This window comes from Triticum dicoccoides, chromosome 5B, assembly GCF_002162155.2.
Source record: "Triticum dicoccoides isolate Atlit2015 ecotype Zavitan chromosome 5B, WEW_v2.0, whole genome shotgun sequence".
Lineage (NCBI taxonomy): Eukaryota > Viridiplantae > Streptophyta > Magnoliopsida > Poales > Poaceae > Triticum > Triticum dicoccoides.
This window is the reverse complement of record NC_041389.1, coordinates 701,586,383-701,607,954: the sequence shown is the minus strand read 5'-3', so window position 1 is coordinate 701,607,954 and position 21,572 is coordinate 701,586,383. Positions and strand designations below refer to the sequence as shown.

General features: G+C 42.6%; 1 protein-coding gene and 1 non-coding gene across 2 annotated transcripts; both read right to left on the bottom strand.

Moving 5' to 3' along the window:
• Positions 1 to 830: 830 nt before the first annotated feature.
• On the bottom strand, positions 831 to 903 carry TRNAR-CCU. The gene has a single exon. It is a non-coding gene; the product is annotated as a tRNA-Arg (tRNA).
• A 14,032-nt stretch (positions 904 to 14,935) lies between these two features.
• Positions 14,936 to 15,983, bottom strand: LOC119306737 (expansin-A31-like). The gene is made up of 2 exons (XM_037582878.1): positions 15,764 to 15,983; positions 14,936 to 15,655 (listed from the first exon to the last, which is right to left on the bottom strand). The coding sequence occupies exons 1-2, from the start codon at positions 15,894 to 15,896 to the stop codon at positions 15,024 to 15,026; spliced, it is 765 nt and encodes a 254-aa protein (XP_037438775.1). The 5' UTR covers positions 15,897 to 15,983; the 3' UTR covers positions 14,936 to 15,023.
• Between the last annotated feature and the right edge of the window lie 5,589 nt (positions 15,984 to 21,572).

Genomic DNA, 21,572 nt, shown 5'->3' with positions numbered 1-21,572 from the left:
CCAGCGCCAGGGACAGGAGGAAAACTTCTAGATCTCCCACAAGATCCATCCGAATCAGCCGGCAAGAACGTTGCTATGTGTCCATGCTCTCCATGCCATGTATATCGCCCCTTCATCCTTCACCGCCCAATGCACTTAAAATCAAGAAAGGGCATATTCGCACAAAAAAAGAAAGCATAATTTGAAATTTTGAAAAAGAATACAAAAGAAAATTTGCATGGACATATAGACTATAGTTGGCCGTGCTTTGTGACGAGTGATATATATTTTAATAGGTTAGCCCGTGATTTTGGCTGCCCTTATTAGTGTGCTTGTGTAAAAAACCATTAGTACATTTTGTCGTATCCACAGAAAAGGGAACAATGTGGTTGAAAAATGGATATATACATACTATGTATTATCGATTCACTCATTTGTACTTCTCTTGTAGCTTACGAGTTCACGGATTTAAAATAAAAAATATATATCTAGAACAGATCTGTATGCGTGTGGGATATTTTTCTGAAGTTTCTGGAACATCTAAATTCAATATTCATATTTAAAAAATTAAAGCATGGCCCTCCATGGAGCAACCGGGTCCCAATGCCACTCTCCTAGGACATGTAACTATCCTCACAGTTTTTCTTCCATTCTTTGTTTTTTTGGGGGCAAATTACACTTTTTGTGTGGTACTCCAACATGCTTTAATAAAAGTAAATTATATATGTGGTGCGAAATTATGTTGTCGCCCTTCTTAATTAACTGTACTAATGTATTCCCTCCTAGAACAATTCATTAATTTGTACTAGTAGAAAAGCTTTGGCAGAAAAGAATCAGGTAAAAAAATAATTCGCGCCAGGTAGGGGTCGAACCTACGGCCTTCCGCTTAGGAAACAGACGCTCTATCCACTGAGCTACAGGCGCTCACATATTCCATTTTATGTTTGATGCCACCTAGATTCTTTTGCTTTTCTGCAAGTACCAACTGTCTATAAGAGACTGATCTTCACTACTTCTAATCATCTTAACATGTATGCCTCCACATCTTAAAAATTATTGTAGCCATTAGATTTGCTAGTTTGATCCACTAGCATCCGTCCAATCAACACATGAGAAGTTTCTGACCTGCAACATGCATTAGTACATTCTATGTATGTTTAAAATCACATTGCATTAAATCAAGACAGGCACTACAACCCACTGCATACTATTTCTAGTCATGCAACCATGCCACATCAGCATGCCATGCATGTGAGTTATAATTCATTTTTTTGCATCTGCATATCTATCTCAGTATCTATCTCACGTTGTCACATCATCTGTTCGTGCATGCCAGTAATCGATTTTTTTTTTGGTTTTGCGTTCATATAGACATTGTATATGCGTCGAGTGCTTCGAGCATACCTTTATAGTTGATCCTTTCGTTCTTTTAAGCGACACTCTTTCCCTCTATTGCTAAACTAGTAAGATGCCCGTGCTACGCTACGGGATCACACAAAATAAGGTGAATTTAAACTATAGTAAGGAACCGCACGTTGCTATGGACAATAAAAAGGTACCGACCGAATGTTTGCTACGGACAATAAAAATGGTACGGAGACATACTCAAGAACCGGATGTTTGCTACAGACAATAGAAAATATACTGAGACATTGGTCGAAATGATGCTATATTGCTGATAGGTACTCCATCCGTTCCAAAATAGATGACTCGGCTTTCTACTAAAGTTAGTACAAAGTTGAGTCGTCTATTTTGGAACGGAGGGAGTACACATCAAGCACAATCAAACATATGATTTCCAATCAATAAACCACGTCATCAGAGCTAAACATATCTTTTCCATCTTCGTCTCACAAGAAGGTTTCTTGTCCTCCTTTCTCAATGCTCTCATTATCCTATATCGAGGGGACATAGAGCATGCACAGAAAACATTACTGAAATATATAGTTTGCTTAGTGTATTATAGTCACACAAACATATCACGCCCAGAAAACTCACATGAAAAAACAAAACACAAAATAAAAAACACTTGATACAAAACTTGCATTCATAGAAGAGTATATAGAAGTGCAAACAAAATGATTAGGGATCACTTAAGATAGACTACTATGCAAAATGATGTGACATGCATCAGCGTCCTTGCAACATTGGCTTCGTTAATTGCAAGGTGGGCAAGGGTCACAACTGATAACTCCAAATTGCGAAAGATGCAAGGATTGTGCTCACACCAGATCTCCCAAATCACCAACAGTCCAGCATGGCCAGAGATCTCCAATACATATCATTGTGTCCATCCTTAGAAATACTGCAACAGAACTTCTTTTCGTGGAAAGGTTGTAGAAAGCAAACAAGCTATTCTGTTACATACCTCTTTCCTTTCTCCTGACTTCCCTGTTTGGAACTGGTTGTATTTCCGTTCTATGCAATGGAAAGGGGTAAAGCCCGGTTCTTAAAAAAAAAAAAAAAAAAACTATTCTGTTACAGACTTACAGTTCATCCAAGAAGTCAACAATTCTCATTCCATGCCAGTACGTATATTAGGCACGCCAGACTTAAATGTGAAGATAGATGGCAGAAAATAATATATCCAAATAACATACATACTATAGCTTGAGCGCACACTTATATAGGTTCCAGGACAAACAAGAATGAAGTGGAAGTGTCTAATTGAATGCTTTGCTAAATATGCACAAGCAAAATGAATCTGTATAACAATGCCACTATGATGAGAAGAAATATTTCAGACATAACTAACACATCTAGTTCCGCTTAATTAATTCCATACCTTAGGCATCTATCAGGTCATGGAATCACTTGTCAAGCATAGTATACTCTTCTTTTACTTGTTTGCTCAAGATATATGTGCCAACAATATTAGTCATGGGGTTTTCGCTTCATCTATCTGCTCACCTAAAAGGACATCAGATCATATAATCACTACTGCATACATAAATATTTCTGTTATATTCTGAGAAAGGAAAAAAGAATGAGCCTATTGAGGCTCTGTTGTATATTTGAACAAAGAAAGAAAATGAACAACACTTGCATTACATTTTACTCAGCAAAGAAACAAAATGTAGAGTAAAACATGCTTTGAAATCATGTGAGTATAGGGGGGGCGAGTGCACATATACATACACACACGCAAAGTTAGTACTGGACCTCTTGTAACTTGCTTACATCAACCATGTTTCGGTAACAAAAAAAGATACCAATAACACACAGTAAGGAAATAAATATTTGTAGTGTGACCTGAAAAAATAGATGTGGAGTTACCTAGCAAAGGAAGGGCGTCGATGACAAAGAGACCACCTGCTGTAGGCGTCATCCAATTTTTTTGAACAGAGGGAGTAAAAAATAGAGCTACCAAAAAATAAGGCAAATATAGGTATGATTTATTTTTTATGAAATATCATGAACACTAAAGCAAGTATCTAAGTTATTTTTCTGAAACTTCTCTGCAAAAACTACAAAACCATACATAGGGAAGCAATTTTAGATGACTGACCCTAGTTAAATAGATTGAGTTTTTACAGCCATGAAACTGCACTTGATTCATATCTTGTACTACACGCCGAGAACTTCTTTGTAGACCATTTCTTTGTAAAATTTACAATGGAGTTGGACTGACATTCCTTTTGCTTATTCGGGAGAGTAAGGTGCCCGTGTGTCGCTATGGAACAATAACATGCAAATGCCGATTAACTGTATTATGTTATTTCCTACTACATGTCTTGGTCTTCTTACCTATATCGTCTCTGCCCATCACTCAACTCATGGTCATGGGTATGCACTGTAGAACATATTTTCTCATCAAATCCGGAACATCTCTAGCCCATTTCTACTGAATACAATAACCATTGATAGGCCAACAACCATGAACGGCAATAGAGCTGCAGTACTTGGGTGCTCACGATGAAACCAAATCAGCTATTGGCAGCAAGGACACGAGATAAATATAACTTCTTGAAGTGCATTACTTGTATTAGGAATTTAAAACAGAGACCATCCACCTAAATACTGGTAGTAAGGTAGCAGCTCTGTACTATTAGAAATGATAGGTCCACAAAATTTTGGAGTTCATCTAGCAGATAATACGAAGAAGAAATTCCTCATCCATGAACTTTCATATGTCAAGCATGTCGAGATACAAGCTTCCTCTAAAGGTATATTGTCCAAATTTGCAGTTCTATTATACAAAACTTTATCTACAAGCAACTTACTACTTATGTATTGATTGGATCACAGAACAATAGTAACCAACAATTGCAGAAAAGAATCTGATCATAGGCAGGACAAAAAATACGAGTATATCTGTATATGTACCAAAGATGTTGAGACCTATGCTATTGTTCTGACATGTAGCAGTACATCAGTATCCGCCCGTCGCCTTCATTGCAGTAAGCATGGAGGCGAACAAGGTTGCCATGCCAGAACCTGGCCATCACATCCAGTTCTCTTGCAAAATCACTTTTGCATTTCCTTGTGAGAGCAGACTGCCTAAGCCTCTTAAAACAATTGTTTTCCCATCAGATAATGGCTCTAGTGACTGATTACAAGACATGATTAAACTACTGGAGTGTGGAGAGCCGAAGTTGATCAATAAACAGATCACACACGCAATATTGGGGATGAAATACAGATGTGTGCACCTCCCGGCAGACGAAATTACTGCATGGAGCGTGCAGGCAGAGCATGGCAGCATCCGCGGAATTGTCGCCGAGGAAGATGACACACCACAATGCTCGGCTACACCGGATGATGTTGTGTCAGCGTGATTGTGCTGCTAAGAAAGCATATCCCTGGAAGCCAACAATTGAGGCGGGGTGGCCTCGGCACAATAACACGTACAGTTCAGAGCATGTACTGCTCACCGGAATAAACACGGGAGTCCTCGACTCCTCGTCTGCCGCAGAAGCAGCTGCTTTCCGTGAGCGCGGGGTACGCGGCCGCCGGGAGGCACATATTGGCGTACACACCGGCACCGGCAATGGGCACGCCGCGCCAACTGAGAGCGGCATGGAAGGCCTGCAGCTCGATGTCCTTGACAACAGCGGCCTAGACTTCGTGCCGGATGGTAGTGTAGAGAAACTTGACATGCCAAGCAAGCATCGCCATGTCTCCATCTCCGACGGCCGCCATGCATGGTCAGATCTAGAAGAGATACTGGGGCAAGCTCAAAGCCAAATCCGATTTGCTAAGATCCCCTAACTACAACCACAAGTATACAACAGGAAGGATCCTTGCCAGCTCCACTCAACTACAGTGGTCGCCGGGAAAGAAAGGCGACGAGCCAGCGGCGAGGAATTTGGCAGGGTTCTTGAAGCCTCTTTTTTTTCTCGAAGCCACCTTTGTTTCGTCGCGAGAGGAGGAGAAGAAATGTCCCGACTATTGGCGTTGTGTTTCGGGATTCTTCCCCAAAGTTCTGTCCACTACGGGGTTGTTCTTGCAAAAGTGTGAGTCAGCTTGCTCGGGGACAACCCATCTCAATCTCAGCCGTACATTTTAGATCGACGGTGCATATTGCGCGAAGGCAGGCACACCATCGTCATCAACTGACATTTTTATAGGAGTAGAGATAACTATAACCCATCAGTTTGAAAGTAAAGAAATAACTACGACCCACTATCTATTTTTTTTTCTAGTTGTACAACAATGCCACATCAACAAGTCATGCATCTAAGTTATAATTTACACCTTTTGCGTTAATAGTCCGTTCATGCATGTTAAGTCATCAGTTAACTATATTTGCACTAAGTTTTGTACTCTCATGGACACGGTATATATGTGTTGGACGATTGGAGCATAGTTATATAGTTTACCCTTCACTGTTTTCAGAATTAGCAGTCTTCTAACTGCACCCTAATTTTCTCTCTTTTATATCATTTCGTTATATGCTTCATATTCTTTTAATGTTTCTAAAGAGTAAATCAAGAATATCTTATTTTTTTTAATTTATTTCAATTGTTTATGTAGCACATAATTAGTCATTGATTTTAACAAAATTACCGCAGCAACATGCAGGCTATCTTCTAGTTTCATAAAAATTGAACACCGTGAGTTCCTTTGAAATTAATTTTGGACTAGTAAAACTAAGCGAATATGCATTATAACAGGGAATGAGACGTTTGAGAAGCTTAGGACGATCGATCTGAACGTTGTTCAACATGCTAGCGTATCGGACGACGGTGTACCACGTGCCAAGCGTCAACGACGCCACACCCCTCAATGTCTTCTCCGGCAGGAGGAACTTCACCACCATCTCCGGCGTGTACGTCTGCAACACCTACCTCAGACGTCTACCATCAGCTTTGCGGCCATGTCCTCCTTCACCAGCATGTTTATCCACACGCTCTTCGTCGCGTTCCACTTCCTCCATCCTCGGCGTGCAACACATCCAAAGGGCATTAGTGTGAGGGCCCTACCATCTCCCATCTTGTCGCACTCCTTGTGTCCTTCTCTTCTTGGTCGTAGGCGCTTGTGGCATTCAGCCGTGCAACCTGGCCTTTGGGGCCAACCAGTTCACCCCGCGCATCGCCGATGGTCATCGTGACATCGCCAGCTTCTTCAACTGGTACTACTTCACCTTCACCGTCACCATGATGCTCTCGGACTCCAGCATCACCTATCACCAGAGCAACCTTCCACTTATTGGTAGAAATGTACAAACACGTTGATCAAATCTTTGAGAGAGGTGGGGAGGGAATTGTAATTAAAATTTATTTTTTTGAAAAGGAGGCTTACCTCTGGCCTCAAAATTGTAATTAAATAGATCTGACTGAATGGGAAAGATGAGAAATTATATAAACCCACAGTGTAGCATATAAGACTTTTCGTAATGAAGAATTTTTACATTAAGATGTATTTCGTCAAGTCAAACTGAAGTCTGTTGGCAGTAGGTGTAATTTTCATCGTATATGTTTTCACTAGTAGATAAAGGGGCTTTTGTCCCGGTTGGTAAGGCCCTTTAGTCCCGGTTTTTGAACCGGGACTAAAGGGTCGTTACTAATGCCTCTCCCCTTTAGTCCCGGTTCTTAAATGAACCGGGACTAAAGGCCGTGGCCACGTGGAGCTCCACCTTTAGTCCCGGTTGGTAACACCAACCGGGACTAAAGGAATTTTTTTTTTGAATTTTTTTGAATTTTTTTTATTTTCAAATTTCTGAATTTTTTTCACCTCTAATCTCTAATCACCACCCCTCATCATTTCAAATCATCTAACTTCCCGAACGGTCACCCATCCTCCCACTCCCCCAGCCTGAGCACGCTTAACTTCCGGGTTCTATTCTCCCTCGTTTCCAAGTCTGCACTTGTTGTTTTCCTGACAATAGTAAGATGTCAATCCTATTAACCTTCAGGAATTTTGCTTGAGCTTGAAGTGACACATTTCACTATTTGAGTTTGAAACTATTGTTTTAAAAAACAATAATTATTTAGTAACACTAATATTTCTTGAATAATTAGTTTGACCATTGTTTGACCACAGTTTGACCATTGTTTGACCACAGTTTGACCAGATTTGACCAAAATTCAAAATAACTGAAATAATTATTTAGTAACACTAATATTGTAGAATAATTAGTTTGACCATTGTTTGACCATAGTTTGAATTTTTTTTGATTTTTTCCACTCTAGATCTAAAAAGGCCCGTAACTTTTTTTCTGTTAGGTTTTTGAGGATTTTGAAAATGTTTAACGGGGTTCCCATATAAAAAACTTTTTCATCCGAGTTAGTATGCAAAAGTTATGCCCATTTTTACAAATTCTCGAGAGATTTTGCAAATAAAGTCGAAATTCATATTTGCAAATTTTCCCAACAACTAGACCACATATCACATGAGAAACTTATTTTCTTTTATTTTTTTGACATTTTCATCATTTTCTTTTATTTATTTTTAAAACTGAAAAGGCGATCCACAGGGGGGTAGAGTTTGAAAATGGGACCTTTAGTACCGGTTTGTGCCATGAACCGGTACTAATGCCTCAAACCCCATTAGTACCGGTTGGTGGCACGAACCGGTACTAAAGGTCTAACCCTTTAGTCCCGGTTGGTGCCACGAACCGGGACTAATGGGCATCGCACCCTTTAGTCCCGGTTCGTGGCACCAACCGGGACTAAAAGGTCCAGACCAACCGGGACAAATGGCCCACGTGGCCCCTGGGCGCACGAACCGGGACTAATGCCCCCATTAGTCCCGGTTCTAGACTGAACCGGGACTAATGGGCTAACCCGGGGTGGACCAAAGCCCTCTTTTCTACTAGTGTTTGCTTCCTAAACTATACAGCTCTATTTGTTTACCCTATTAGCAGCATCAATAACTTATCATGAGAATTTTATATAGACAGGTAAAACAGAACTTACATTTACCCATGGAAGCAAAGCTTAAATGTTAGAATTAATGGGCTAGGCCCATAGCAATTTCTGAAATCTCAAAGCCCATGTGTAAAATGGCAAGTGGTGGTGCTAAGTTTAGTCCCACCTTGAAAGTTGAAGAAGAGTTGGACCTCTTTATATAGTGGGTTCTCTCCACCACTCTAAGTGCTGTGTGAGAAGAGAAAGGGAAAACCACACGCACGCGCTCGCTGGCCTGGCCTGGCCTGGCCGGGGCGGGGCGGGGCGGGGCCGCGCGTACATGCGACATGCGCGTGAATGGTCCGCCGAAATCCGGTCCGTCTCCTTGCAGGAGCGCGGCTTTCTTTTGCCGTTTTATTTTTTATGTCTTGGCAGACAAGTTTTGATTTCTTGTCCGGTAAGTATACGAATTAGAAACCAAGTCAGTTTGGGATTGTGGTCGCGACACAATACCGCCTCTGGTCCTAATATATATACAGCTACCGGCTACGGCCAGAGACACACCGAAAAACATCTAGGGTTTTGCCTCATCTCACAACTTGCGCCGCCATCGTAGTCTACTCCATCCCAAACGCCGGCGTGCATCGGCGCGTGGGAGAGCAGGTCTCCGGAACCGTTCGTCTTTGCGATCCTGCACCGGGAGAGGAAGAATTAGGTTTTTGGGAAGCGCTGTGCGCGACTGCTCAAATTCGTCATCACGGGTCGTCTTCCGTCCAAGTCGGGCGATGCTACTCATCGTCGTATTCATCGCCGTCAGCAGCAGATCGTCGCCAACATCGTCATCAACACTGTCGCACCCATAATAGCTAACGATCAGTACGTCCAACATCCTTTGTTCATGTCTGTTTCTACAGCTATTGTTACGTGCTTGCTGCTGTTATGCATGTCTTGCTGTTCTTCTAGTTTACTAGATTATTGCATGCTAGTATCTCTTCTAGTCATGAATTATTTACTGGAATTAATCATGAACTTGCCTAATATTCCAACAATCCAAAAACCTAATTGTAGGCAATTTCCTGAGTTAACTATGGCTGGATTCGCTGATGCACTGAGGCCGGATAAGTTTACCGGTGTGCACTTTAAGAGGTGGCAGGTGAAGACCACGCTCTGGCTTACTGCTCTGAAAGTTTTCCATGCTAGTGTTGGTGCTCCAGAGGGAATGACCGACGAAGATCAGAGAAAATTCCAGGAAGCCAATACTATGTTTGTGGGATGCATTCTGAGTGTTCTTGCTGACCGTCTGTGTGATGTGTACATGCACATAAACGACGGAAAAATTCTGTGGGATGCACTGAATCCAAAATTCGGTGCAACAGATGCAGGCAGTGAACTGTACATCATGGAGAGTTTTCATGACTACAAGATGGTGAATAACCGTTCTGTGGTTGAACAAGCTCATGAGATACAGTGCATTGTGAAGGAACTTGAACTCCTTAAATGTGTTCTACCCGACAAATTCGTGGCTGGGTGCATGATTGCAAAGTTGCCTCCTTCATGGAGGAATTTCGCCACAACTCTGAAGCATAAGAGACAGGAGATATCAGTTGAAAATCTGATTGCATCTCTTGATGTTGAAGAAAAAGCTCGGGCTAAAGATACCACTGAAAAAGGAGGTGAGGTTCAGCCTACTGCTAACATGGTGCAGAGGTACCCACAGAACAAGAACAAAGGGAAGAACAAACCTGTTGTCAACAAGCCTACCAAGACTACTACCTTCAAGAAGAAGAAGTTCAACAAGGATGAGCTAGAGTGCTACGCCTGTGGGAAGCCTGGACACTTTTCCAAGGAATGCCCTGAACGTGCAGACCGCAGAGGGAAAACAAGCTCCAAGACTGTCAACATGGTGACCGCTAGCAATACTGATGGGTATGGTAATTTACCTATTGTGCTTTCAGTATTTCAATCATCTTCGTGGTGGATTGATTCGGGTGCTAACGTTCATGTGTGTGCTGACATCTCCCTGTTTACTTCTTATCAGGTCGCAAGGGATTCTTCCGTCCTAATGGGGAATGGGTCACATGCTTCTGTTCGTGGCATTGGCATGGTGGATCTGAAGTTTACTTCGGGAAAGATCATGCAACTAAGGAACATGCAGCATGTCCCTACTATGAACAAGAATCTAGTTAGCGGCTCCCTTCTATGTCGAGATGAATTTAAGGTAGTTTTAGAGTCCAATAAAGTAATCGTGTCAAGATTTGGACAATTTATAGGAAAAGGCTATGAGTGCGGAGGCTTGTTCCGCTTTTCTCTTTCAGATTTTTGCAATAAGTCAATAAACCAAATTTGTGCTAGTGTTAACGATGATGCAAGTATTTGGCACTCTCGTTTATGTCATATAATTTTGGTTTAATGTCTCGGCTATCCAGCATGAGTTTAATTCCGAACTTCACAGTTGCCAAAGGTTCTAAGTGCCATAGTTGTGTGCAATCTAAGCAACCTCGAAAGCCTCATAAGGCTGCCGAGGAGAGAAACTTGGCGCCTCTAGAACTCATACATTCTGATCTTTGTGAGATGAATGGTGTGTTGACAAAAGGTGGAAAGAGATATTTCATGATGATGCGACTAGATTTTGCTATGTTTATTTGTTGCAAACTAAAGATGAAGCATTAGACTACTTTAAAATCTATAAAGCTGAAGTTGAAAATCAACTAGAGAGAAAGATCAAGCGTCTTAGGTCCGATCGTGGTGGAGAGTATTTTCCAAAAGTTTTTGATGAATTTTGTGAGGAACATGGTATTATTCATGAGAGGATGCCTCCCTATTCACCTCAATCAAATGGAGTGGCCGAGAGGAAAAACCGCACATTGACTGACTTGGTGAATGCCATGTTAGACACTGCTGGTTTATCTAAGGCATGGTGGGGGGAGGCTCTATTGACTTCATGTCATGTCCTGAATAGAGTTCCCAACAATAATAAAAAGAAAACCCCTTATGAGGAGTGGGTTGGGAGAAAACCATCACTTTCTTATTTGCGCACTTGGGGATGTTTGGCAAAGGTCAATATTCCTATTCCTAAGAAACGCAAACTTGGACCAAAGACAGTGGATTGTGTCTTTCTAGGGTATGCTCAACGGAGCATTGCTTATAGGTTTTTAGTGGTAAAATCTGAAGTACCTGATATGCATGTTGATACTATAATGGAATCTCGTGATGCAACATTTTTTGAGAACATATTTCCTATGAAAGATATGCATAGCATTGCTAGATTTTCTTCTGAGATAATTCCTGAATCTAGTACAACTGATGAATATTTCGAACAATCACATGAGGAAGTCCTTGAGAAAGATAACAATGAAGTTCCTAGAAGGAACAAGAGACAAAGGATTGCAAAATCTTTTGGTGATGATTTCATTGTATACCTTGTGGACAACACACCCAAGACGATTGCAGAAGCATATGCATCTCCGGATGTAGATGATTGGAAAGAAGTTGTTCATAATGAGATGGACTCAATTCTTTCTAATGGAACTTGGGAACTAACTGATAGACCATATGGTTGTAAACCTGTGGGCTGTAAGTGGGTGTTCAAAAAGAAGCTAAAGCCTGATGGTACTATTGATAAGTACAAGGCGCGGCTAGTGGCCAAGGGCTACACTCAGAAAGAAGGCGAAGATTACTTTGACACCTATTCACCCGTTGCTAGAATGACCACCATTCGAGTGTTACTTTCCTTGGCTGCCTCTTATGGTCTTATCATTCATCAAATGGATGTAAAGACAGCTTTTCTCAATGGAGAGTTGGAAGAGGAGATCTATATGGATCAGCCTGACGGGTTTGTGGTAAAGGGTGAAGAGAGAAAGGTGTGCAAGTTGTTAAAATCTTTGTATGGTCTGAAACAGGCACCTAAGCAATGGCATGAGAAGTTTGAAAGAACTTTGACTTCTGCAGGATTTGTCATTAACGAGGCTGATAGGTGTGTTTACTATCGCCATGGTGGGGGCAATAGTGTCATATTATGTTTGTATGTGGACGACATACTGATCTTTGGTACAAACATTAATGCAATCAATGAGGTCAAGTCTTTTCTATCAAAAAGTTTTGACATGAAAGATCTGGGAGAAGCCGATGTAATTCTAAACATCAAACTTATTAAGGATGAGAGTGGGATTACATTAACGCAATCTCACTATGTTGAGAAGGTCTTGAACCGATTCGGTTTTATGGATAGCAAGCCTTCTCCAACACCTTATGATCCCAGCGTGACACTCAGAAAGAACAAGAAAGAAACGAGAGATCAATTAAGATACTCTCAAATTGTCGGTTCACTCATGTACTTAGCTAGCGCTACAAGACCAGATATCTCTTTGCTGTGAGCAAACTGAGTAGGATCATGTCCAACCCGGGTGATGATCATTGGCATGCACTAGAAAGGGTCTTGCGCTATCTGAGAGGTACTATGAGTTACGGAATTACTTATTCAGGGCATCCTGCTGTGCTAGAAGGATATAGTGATTCAAATTGGATCTCTGATGTTGATGTACTTTACGCAACAAGTGGGTATGTATTTACTCATGGTGGTGGCGCAGTGTCATGGAGGTCTTGCAAGCAAACCATATTGACGAGGTCAACTATGGAAGCAGAATTAACTGCTTTGGACACAGCTACTGTTGAGGCAGAATGGCTGCGTGAGCTCTTGATGGACTTGCCGGTTGTTGAAAAACCTGTACCGGCTATTCTTATGAATTGTGATAACCAAACGGTTATCGCTAAAGTGAACAATTCTAAAGATAATGCAAAGTCATCAAGACATGTGAAAAGACGTTTGAAGTCTGTCAGGAAGTTGAGAAACTCCGGAGTAATAACTGTTACGTATATACAAACAGACAAAAACCTGGCAGATCCCTTTACAAAGAGACTATCACGAAATGTGATAGATATTGCATCGAGGGAGATGGGTATGAGACCCATAGATGTTACACCATAGTAGTAACCCAACCTTTGTGATCGGAGATCCCGTGAATTAGGATCTGGGAAGAACAAGCTATTGGTTAACTGAGGAGAGTAATAACTTATGATCGTCTCCAAGTGAAGATGCAAAACTCTCAGAGCTGTAAGGCTCAGATCTGTAAGGCAGGTCGGCAACATGCCTTAATGTGATTCTATTGGCTATAATTAGCAAAGATGCTGTCCTACAGAGCAGTCTTGAAAGAACACACCTATATGAGTTCTGACTGTAAACGTCGCAGTCTATGAGATTTGGGTGATCTCTAGTAAACTCACGAAGAGACCAGGGAGTATGACGTATAAGCTCCAAACCGCGGGGTAGCCTACTGGCGGTTAGGTACTGGTTAAGACTTTGAGTGAAACCTGTTCACACAAAACTAGCAATTCAAGGCATAGTCCATTCTCAAGTTGTGAATGGATGTAGCTTAAAGTTCTAGGCAGAAGTTCAACTTAACAGTCTCTGCTGAAACACTGGTATATTAAACAAGTGGTGAGAGAAGGCAAATCTCTAAATGGGTATTTGAGATCTGGTGGGGGATTGTTAGAATTAATGGGCTAGGCCCATAGCAATTTCTGAAATCTCAAAGCCCATGTGTAAAATGGCAAGTGGTGGTGCTAAGTTTAGTCCCATCTTGGAAGTTGAAGAAGAGTTGGACCTCTTTATATAGTGGGTTCTCTCCACCACTCTAAGTGGTGTGTGAGAAGAGAAAGGGAAAACCACACGCGCGCGCTCGCTCGCCTCGCCTGGCCGGGGCGGGGCGGGGCGGGGCGGGGCCGCGCGTACATGCGACGTGCGCGTGAATGGTCCGCCGAAATCCGGTCCGTCTCCTTGCAGGAGCGCAGCTTTCTTTTGCCGTTTTATTTTTTATGTCTTGGCAGACAAGTTTTGATTTCTTGTCCGGTAAGTATACGAATTAGAAACCAAGTCGGTTTGGGATTATGGTCAAGTCGGTTTGGGATTGTGGTCGCGACACAATACCGCCTCTGGTCCTAATATATATACAGCTACCGGCTACGGCCAGAGACACACCGAAAAACATCTAGGGTTTTGCCTCATCTCACAACTTGCGCCGCCATCGCAGTCTACTCCATCCCAAACGCCGGCGTGCATCGGCGCGTGGGAGAGCAGGTCTCCGGAACCGTTCGTCTTTGCGATCCTGCACCGGGAGAGGACGAATTAGGTTTTTGGGAAGCGCTGTGCGCGACTGCTCAAATTCGTCATCACGGGTCGTCTTCCGTCCAAGTCGGGCGGTGCTACTCATCGTCGTATTCATCGCCGTCAGCAGCAGATCATCGCCAACATCGTCATCAACACTGTCGCACCCATAATAGCTAACGATCAGTACGTCCAACATCCTTTGTTCATGTCTGTTTCTACAGCTATTGTTACGTGCTTGCTGCTGTTATGCATGTCTTGCTGTTCTTCTAGTTTGCTAGATTATTGCATGCTAGTATCTCTTCTAGTCATGAATTATTTACTGGAATTAATCATGAACTTGCCTAATATTCCAACATTAAATGTGAAACGAGGGAGAGAAAACGACGCAGCAAAGCGCACACGTCCACTTCTAGTATATATTGTTCCAGATATAGGAGACATAGAGGGAGTCGTGGATTACAGATTTTACAGTTCAAATCTACATCCACTCCATGGGCAACGAACTGAACAATCAAAATGGGATAATGCATGTTCGCTCTGAACGAAGCGAACTGATGATCGGAATGCAAATTGTACAATGTCTATACTAGCTAGTAGTCGAACTGTTGCCACGTGGAGAAGGTCTGTCCGAATAACCACCAGGCCGGCACGACGTCCTGGAACACCTTGTACTGGCCTCCGGAGGAGGTGATGGCGAAGCTGAGCGCTTGTCCTTTCAGCCCCGCTAGGCACTGCCAGTTAGCGCCCCAGTTCTGGGACATGGGGATCCACGCCGTGTTGGTCCCCTTGACTGACATGCTCTTGACCGATCCGCTCCCGGCCATGTTGGTCACCAGCACGAGCTCAAAGTAGTTGAAGCCGTTAATGGTGAAGCGCAGGCCGCCCTGCCTCTGGCACGCGACCTGCTGGTAGAGGACGGGGACGATGCCGGCGCGGTAGATGGCGAGGTTCTCCCAGGCGGGCTGGGACATGTCGAAGTGGACACGGGGAGGGTTGCACCAGCCACCGTTGTCGCTCGGGAGGGCCCAGTTGGGAGGGCAGAAGTTGGTGGCAGAGACGGTGATGGACGTGCCGGGCTTGCACATGCTCGACTTGCTGGTGTCACAGGTGATGAGGTAACACTGCCCGCACGACAAGCCATTGTTGAAGAGCGCCGTGCTGAGCGCCGCGTTGTTGATCCCGTACCCCGCGTTGTACAAGTTCTCGTACCCGCATGCGCCACCTGCACATTGCACATGCAAAACCGTAAAGTCAGACATGCACGCACGCATGATAGGTAATATTTGGCAAATTGATGGTGCCGAGGTTAAGGCTTGATTAGCTAGCCTACCCATTGTGTCAGAACCGTCGGCGCCGCCGTAGAACGTGGCATGGGCCGGGAGCCAGTAGCCGGACTTGGCGGGCACGAAGGAGAACGCGAGAACCACCGCGAACAGCTGCACAAAGCGCGTCCCAGCCACCATCTTTGTGCTGAGTCCCGGAAAGAAACAGGGAGTGATCAGATGGTTGAGCTTCCCTTGCAGTTAGCTAGCTTGCTAGATATTGTGGCGATCGAGTGGTTTTGGAGGTGAGGAATGATTGTGACAATGCTGGTGCTTAAATAGGGATCTAGCTAGCTAGCTTATGAATGAGGTGAGGAATGATGGAGAAGAATGATTGTCATGTTAACGTATGAGATCGCGGTTCCAACGGTCGTGTAGGTGCACATGGCTGCAACCTCCAAAGATTGACTTGCGCGTTCTAATCATCCAATGCAGGTCAGATCGACCGAGCTCTACTATACTACCTCGTCTCTTAATTAAATACATTCAAAATGATAGGTTAACTGAACAACCGATTTGACATTCTTCCAATTGTTCCTTCGTTAGTGCGGGATGTCACGCTAGCCACCAACTAGTTAAAATTTCTAAGCAGCCTCTAACTGCAAGCCCAACCACCTCCAATTCTTGAAGCGCGTGATTCACCTCTTTGATAGCTGAGCATCGATAAGTTAGATTACAACGTAAGAAGCATGATAAGGACACCAATCACTCCTAAAAATAATGATAAGGACACCAAGGCATCGAATGTGTACGCAAGTACACGCTAGTTTCTTAATCGTCGTCAACTGAATCAGCCATGTGATCAATGTCAATCATACTGGTATACGGCCGCTATGTCTACAACACAATTTTTGAGGCGAAAGTCTTCAGCGTTTTCTTTATGAACACCTTAATCAGAAATCTTTATTCATTGATCGATTCAACCCTTTGATCTCTCTGATTACATACTTTAGTATCCCATCCTTGTAAAATCACCGAAATCATCGATGAAATCTGATGCGCAAACCCATGAGAAGATTCTTTATGCAAGAGAGTAGCCCGATCTTCACATTGTAGGATCAAATCAGGAAGTATAACTAGCTGCAAGAACCTAGGGTAACTATCTTTAACCTGTCAAGGTTGGATACGACCCGTAGGTTGGGGAAGGCTGAGCGAAGTTGCAAGTACTCCAACCCGCAGTCCGAACAATCACGGAACCCCAAACCGGGACTAACCAACACAAAATAGCCAGAACTGTAGAGCAGGAATTAGCGGATACCAGAAGCTCCTTCTCCCGAATCCGGATAACCTCTCAAATATAGTAAGGATCTCTCGGATCTCTAACAATCTTGCTCCATAAAAGCTTGTGGCCAGGAGGTTTGACAAAATGCCCCTAAAAGATGATGGTGATGGGTTTTTTATAACCTAGGACAACCCCCCTTGATAGGTGTGAAAAGAGTCCAAAAAGTAATAACTTTGCATGGTTTTCTTGGAAGAATAAGCAGTCAACTTGGAGAGTTACCGTAAAATCTCTCGGATTCTTGCCCAACATTAACAGCCTGGACACCTACCAGCAAAATGGTCATAACTTCCGATACACAACTCCAAATGATGCAAAAAAAAAAGGAAAGTAAATTTGAAGTAGCAACTAGGGCTCAAACCACCAAACATGAGCTAGCTAGCAGACCATGGTAGCCACCTAACTGAATGAAATTGGATGTAAACAATGGATAACAAGGCTTTATGTATTGTAAGCCCTAAACTTGTGGGGTTTAAATGTGCTGCAATCAGTACGGCCCATTTGCATTTGTTTGTTTTTTCTTGAAATTTAAGAACACATGTAAATTTTAATAGCAACAATCAAAATAAAGTTTAAATATTCTTGTGTTATAAATATATACTTACAAGTAAGAGAACATACTTCAAAAATGTTCATGTAATTTTAAGATAATTACATATTATTTTCAATTATTAATGTAACTATATAAACTGATTTTAAAATATTTTCTAATCTAAAATATCACAAATATTTTTAAAAATAACATTTCTATATTTTTGAATAATACAAACATTCCAGTTATTGTACACACATTTTTATAATTCGTAAGTATGTTGTTTAAAATATTTGTATAATTAAAATATTCATTCTTTGAAATTCAGTTTTTTAAGAATATTCACTTGTGGATTATATTTATATTAAACAAAATTATGAACACAAATATTTAGTAAATATTTATGAATATTAACTTGTGTATAACTTTTACTCATCGCCTATATTCATAATTTTCATATAAATTTCATTTGTGCATAATTTTCATTGGCCGCTTATATGCATAATTTCATATACTTCCTCCGTTCACTTTCGTAAGTCGTTTCAGACAACTCAAAATGGATAGTTTTGCACATTGTCTGAAATGTCTTCAAGGTTTTATAAAAATGAACAGAGGGAGTAATTGAAATATAGGCCTCGAGTGTATGATTTTTTGTATTTACTAAACATTTTTAAATATACTGTACAGGTTCATACTCAAAATGTTTGTATTTACTAACATTCCAATACACACATGGTTTATATAAAAAATATAAGTAAAAATGATTTTTTTTGAAAATCACATGAATAATTTGTATGTAAGTTATTTATTGTATTTATATTATTGATAATACACAAATATTCGAACCTAACTTTTATACAGTGATTATAGTTTACATATTTTAGAAATTTCTACAAAAGGGAAAAAACTAACATTTATAAAATGGGCTGCACTAAATGCAATCCAATTATGCTGCACGAGTGTGTCCGTTTACAAATGAGTTTGTGGCGGCCATTTAAACGGCAGCTCCGTGCCCCTACGATACCATTCTTTACCGTTCCAAACCAGCTCAAACACGATGTCGTGAGCGGAAGAAACCCGCACTCACCGACCATGTCCCCAAGAGGGTCACTATGCAGCACGTCGACGACACCGAGTCCGTTGGAATGGACATGGGTTTTCACCTACGATGCTGGTGTAGTAGCTTCTGTGCGACACGTTCCGTCACAAAATGATAGTCAATCTCAATGTGTTTAGTCCGTGCATGGAACACCTGGTTTGATGACAAAAACGTAGCACCGATGTTATCACACCAGAGGACCGACGGATGCGGCTGAGCAACTCCTAGCTCTCGAAGTAGGGACTCAATCCATATAAGTTCAGCAGTCGCATTGGCAACTGAATTGTACTCGGCCTCTGTGCTGCTGCGGGAAACAGTGGCTTGCTTGCGTGCACTCCAGGCGATCAGATTAGGCAACAAGAACACTGCATGTCCCCCCGTAGATCGCCTGTCATCTGGACACCCAGCCCAATCAGCATCTGAGAATGCAGAAAGAACTCCAGAGGAACTGGGGCGCAGATGAAGACCAAAGGAGATAGGGAGATGCACATAGTGCAATATGTGCTTCACAGCAGACCAGTGCACGTTAGTAGGTGTATGAAGATACTGGCACACCCTGTTAACCGCAAAGGAGAGATCAGGACGTGTGATCGTCGGATACTGCAGGCCACCAACAATACTCCTATACTCGGTAGCATCCTCAGGAGATAGAAGAGCACCATTAGCAGCTGAAAGTTTGTCAGTGAAGGACATGGGCGTAGGCGATGTCTTGCACTTGAGCATACCAGCACGGCGCAGAAGATCAAGAGAGTACTTCTTCTGGGTGAGAGCCAAACTGCCACGAGACTGATGAGCGACTTCAATACCCAGGAAGAACTGACGTTGTCCCAAATCCTTAACTGCAAAATCATGACCAAGCGCAGTCACAAGAGCATCAGCAGCCGTCGGAGAGGAGCTAACGAGGACAATATCATCCACGTACACAGGAAGGTACATGGTCACACTCGTTGCTCAAACAAGAACAGTGAAGTATCAGCCGTCGAAGGAATGAATCCATGAGTGCGTAAAGCTGAAGCAAGGCGAGCATGCCAGGCACGAGGCGCCTGTTTTAGTCCATTGAGAGCCTTTGCTAGACGACAGAGGTGATAAGGCTGAGTGTGATCAACAAATCCAGGTGGCTGCCTCATGTAAACCTCCTCTTCAAGCAGTCCATGTAGAAAAGCGTTCTGCACGTCAAGCTGGCGGAGAGACCATCCACGAGAAACTGCCAGAGACAAAAGAAGTCGAATAGTGGTAGGCTTGACAACGGGGCTGAATGTATCCTCATAGTCCAATCCCTGATGCTTTTTAAAGCCCTTAGCCACAAGACGCGCTTTGTAGCGCTCAATGGAACCTTCTCCATGTTTCTTCACCTTGAAAACCCACTTTGAATCGATGATGTTGACACGAGACGGAGGTGGAACAAGTGTCCCGGTCTTATTCTGCATAAGAGCATGATATTCTTGTTCCAGTGTGGGATACTCATAGCGGCTTGATAACTGCGTGGTTCGGCGGTTGGATCATCCACATCATGAGCCAGACAAGCAGCAAGGTATGTGACCGTGCCATCGGTGCGTGATGTCTACTACACAACCTTCTTCTTGTAGACGTTTTTGGGACTCCAAGTGCAGAGGTTTGTAGGACAGTAGCAAATTTCCCTCAAGTGGATGACATAAGGTTTATCAATCCGTGGGAGGCATAGGATGAAGATGGTCTCTCTCGAACAACCCTGCAACCAAATAACAAAGAGTCTCTTGTGTCCCCAACACACCCAATACAATGGCAAATTGTATAGGTGCACTAGTTCGGCGAAGAGATGGTGATACAAGTGCAATATGGATGGTACATATGAGTATTTGTAATCTAAAAATATAAAAACAGCAAGGTAACAAGTGGTAAAAGTGAGCGTAAACGGTATTGCAATGCTAGGAAACAAGGCCTAAGGTTCATACTTTTACTAGTGCAAGTTCTCTCAACAATAATAACATAACTAGATCATATAACTATCCCTCGACATGCAACAAAGAGTCACTCCAAAGTCAGTAATAGCGGAGAACAAACGAAGAGATTATTGTAGGGTACGAAACCACCTCAAAGTTATCCTTTCTGATCGATCTATTCAAGAGTCTGTAGTAAAATAACATGAAGCTATTCTTTCCGTTCGATCTAGAATAACACCTTAAGACACAAATCATCCAAAACCCTAATGTCACCTAGATACTCCAATGTCACCTCAAGTATCCGTGGGTATGATTATACGATATGCATCACACAATCTCAGATTCATCTATTCAACCAACACAAAGAACTTCAAAGAGTGCCCCAAAGTTTCTACCGGGGAGTGAAGACGAAAACGTGTGCCAACCCCTATGCATAAGTTCACAGGGTCACTGAACCCGCAATTTGATCACCAAAACATACATCAAGTAGATCACGTGATATCCCATTGTCACCATAGATAAGCACATGCAAGACATACATCAAGTGTTCTCAAATCCTTAAAGACTCAATCCGATAAGATAACTTCAAAGGGAAAACTCTATCCATTACAAGAGAGTAGAGGGGGAGAAACATCATAAGATCCAACTATAATAGCAAAGCTCACGGTACATCAAGATTGTGCCAAATCAAGAACACGAGAGAGAGAGAGAGAGAGAGAGAGAGAGAGAGAGAGAGAGAGAGATCAAACACATAGCTACTGGTACATACCCTCGGCCCCGAGGGTGAACTACTCCCTCCTCATCATGGAGAGCGCCTGGAGGATGAAGATGGCCACCGGTGAGGGATCCCCCTCCGGCAGGGTGTCGGAACAGGGACCCGATTGGTTTTTGGTGGCTACATAGGCTTGCGGCGGCGGAACTCCCGATCTATGCTATTTTCTGGAGGTTTCAGTATTTATAGGAATTTTTGGCGCCGGCAACAAGTCAG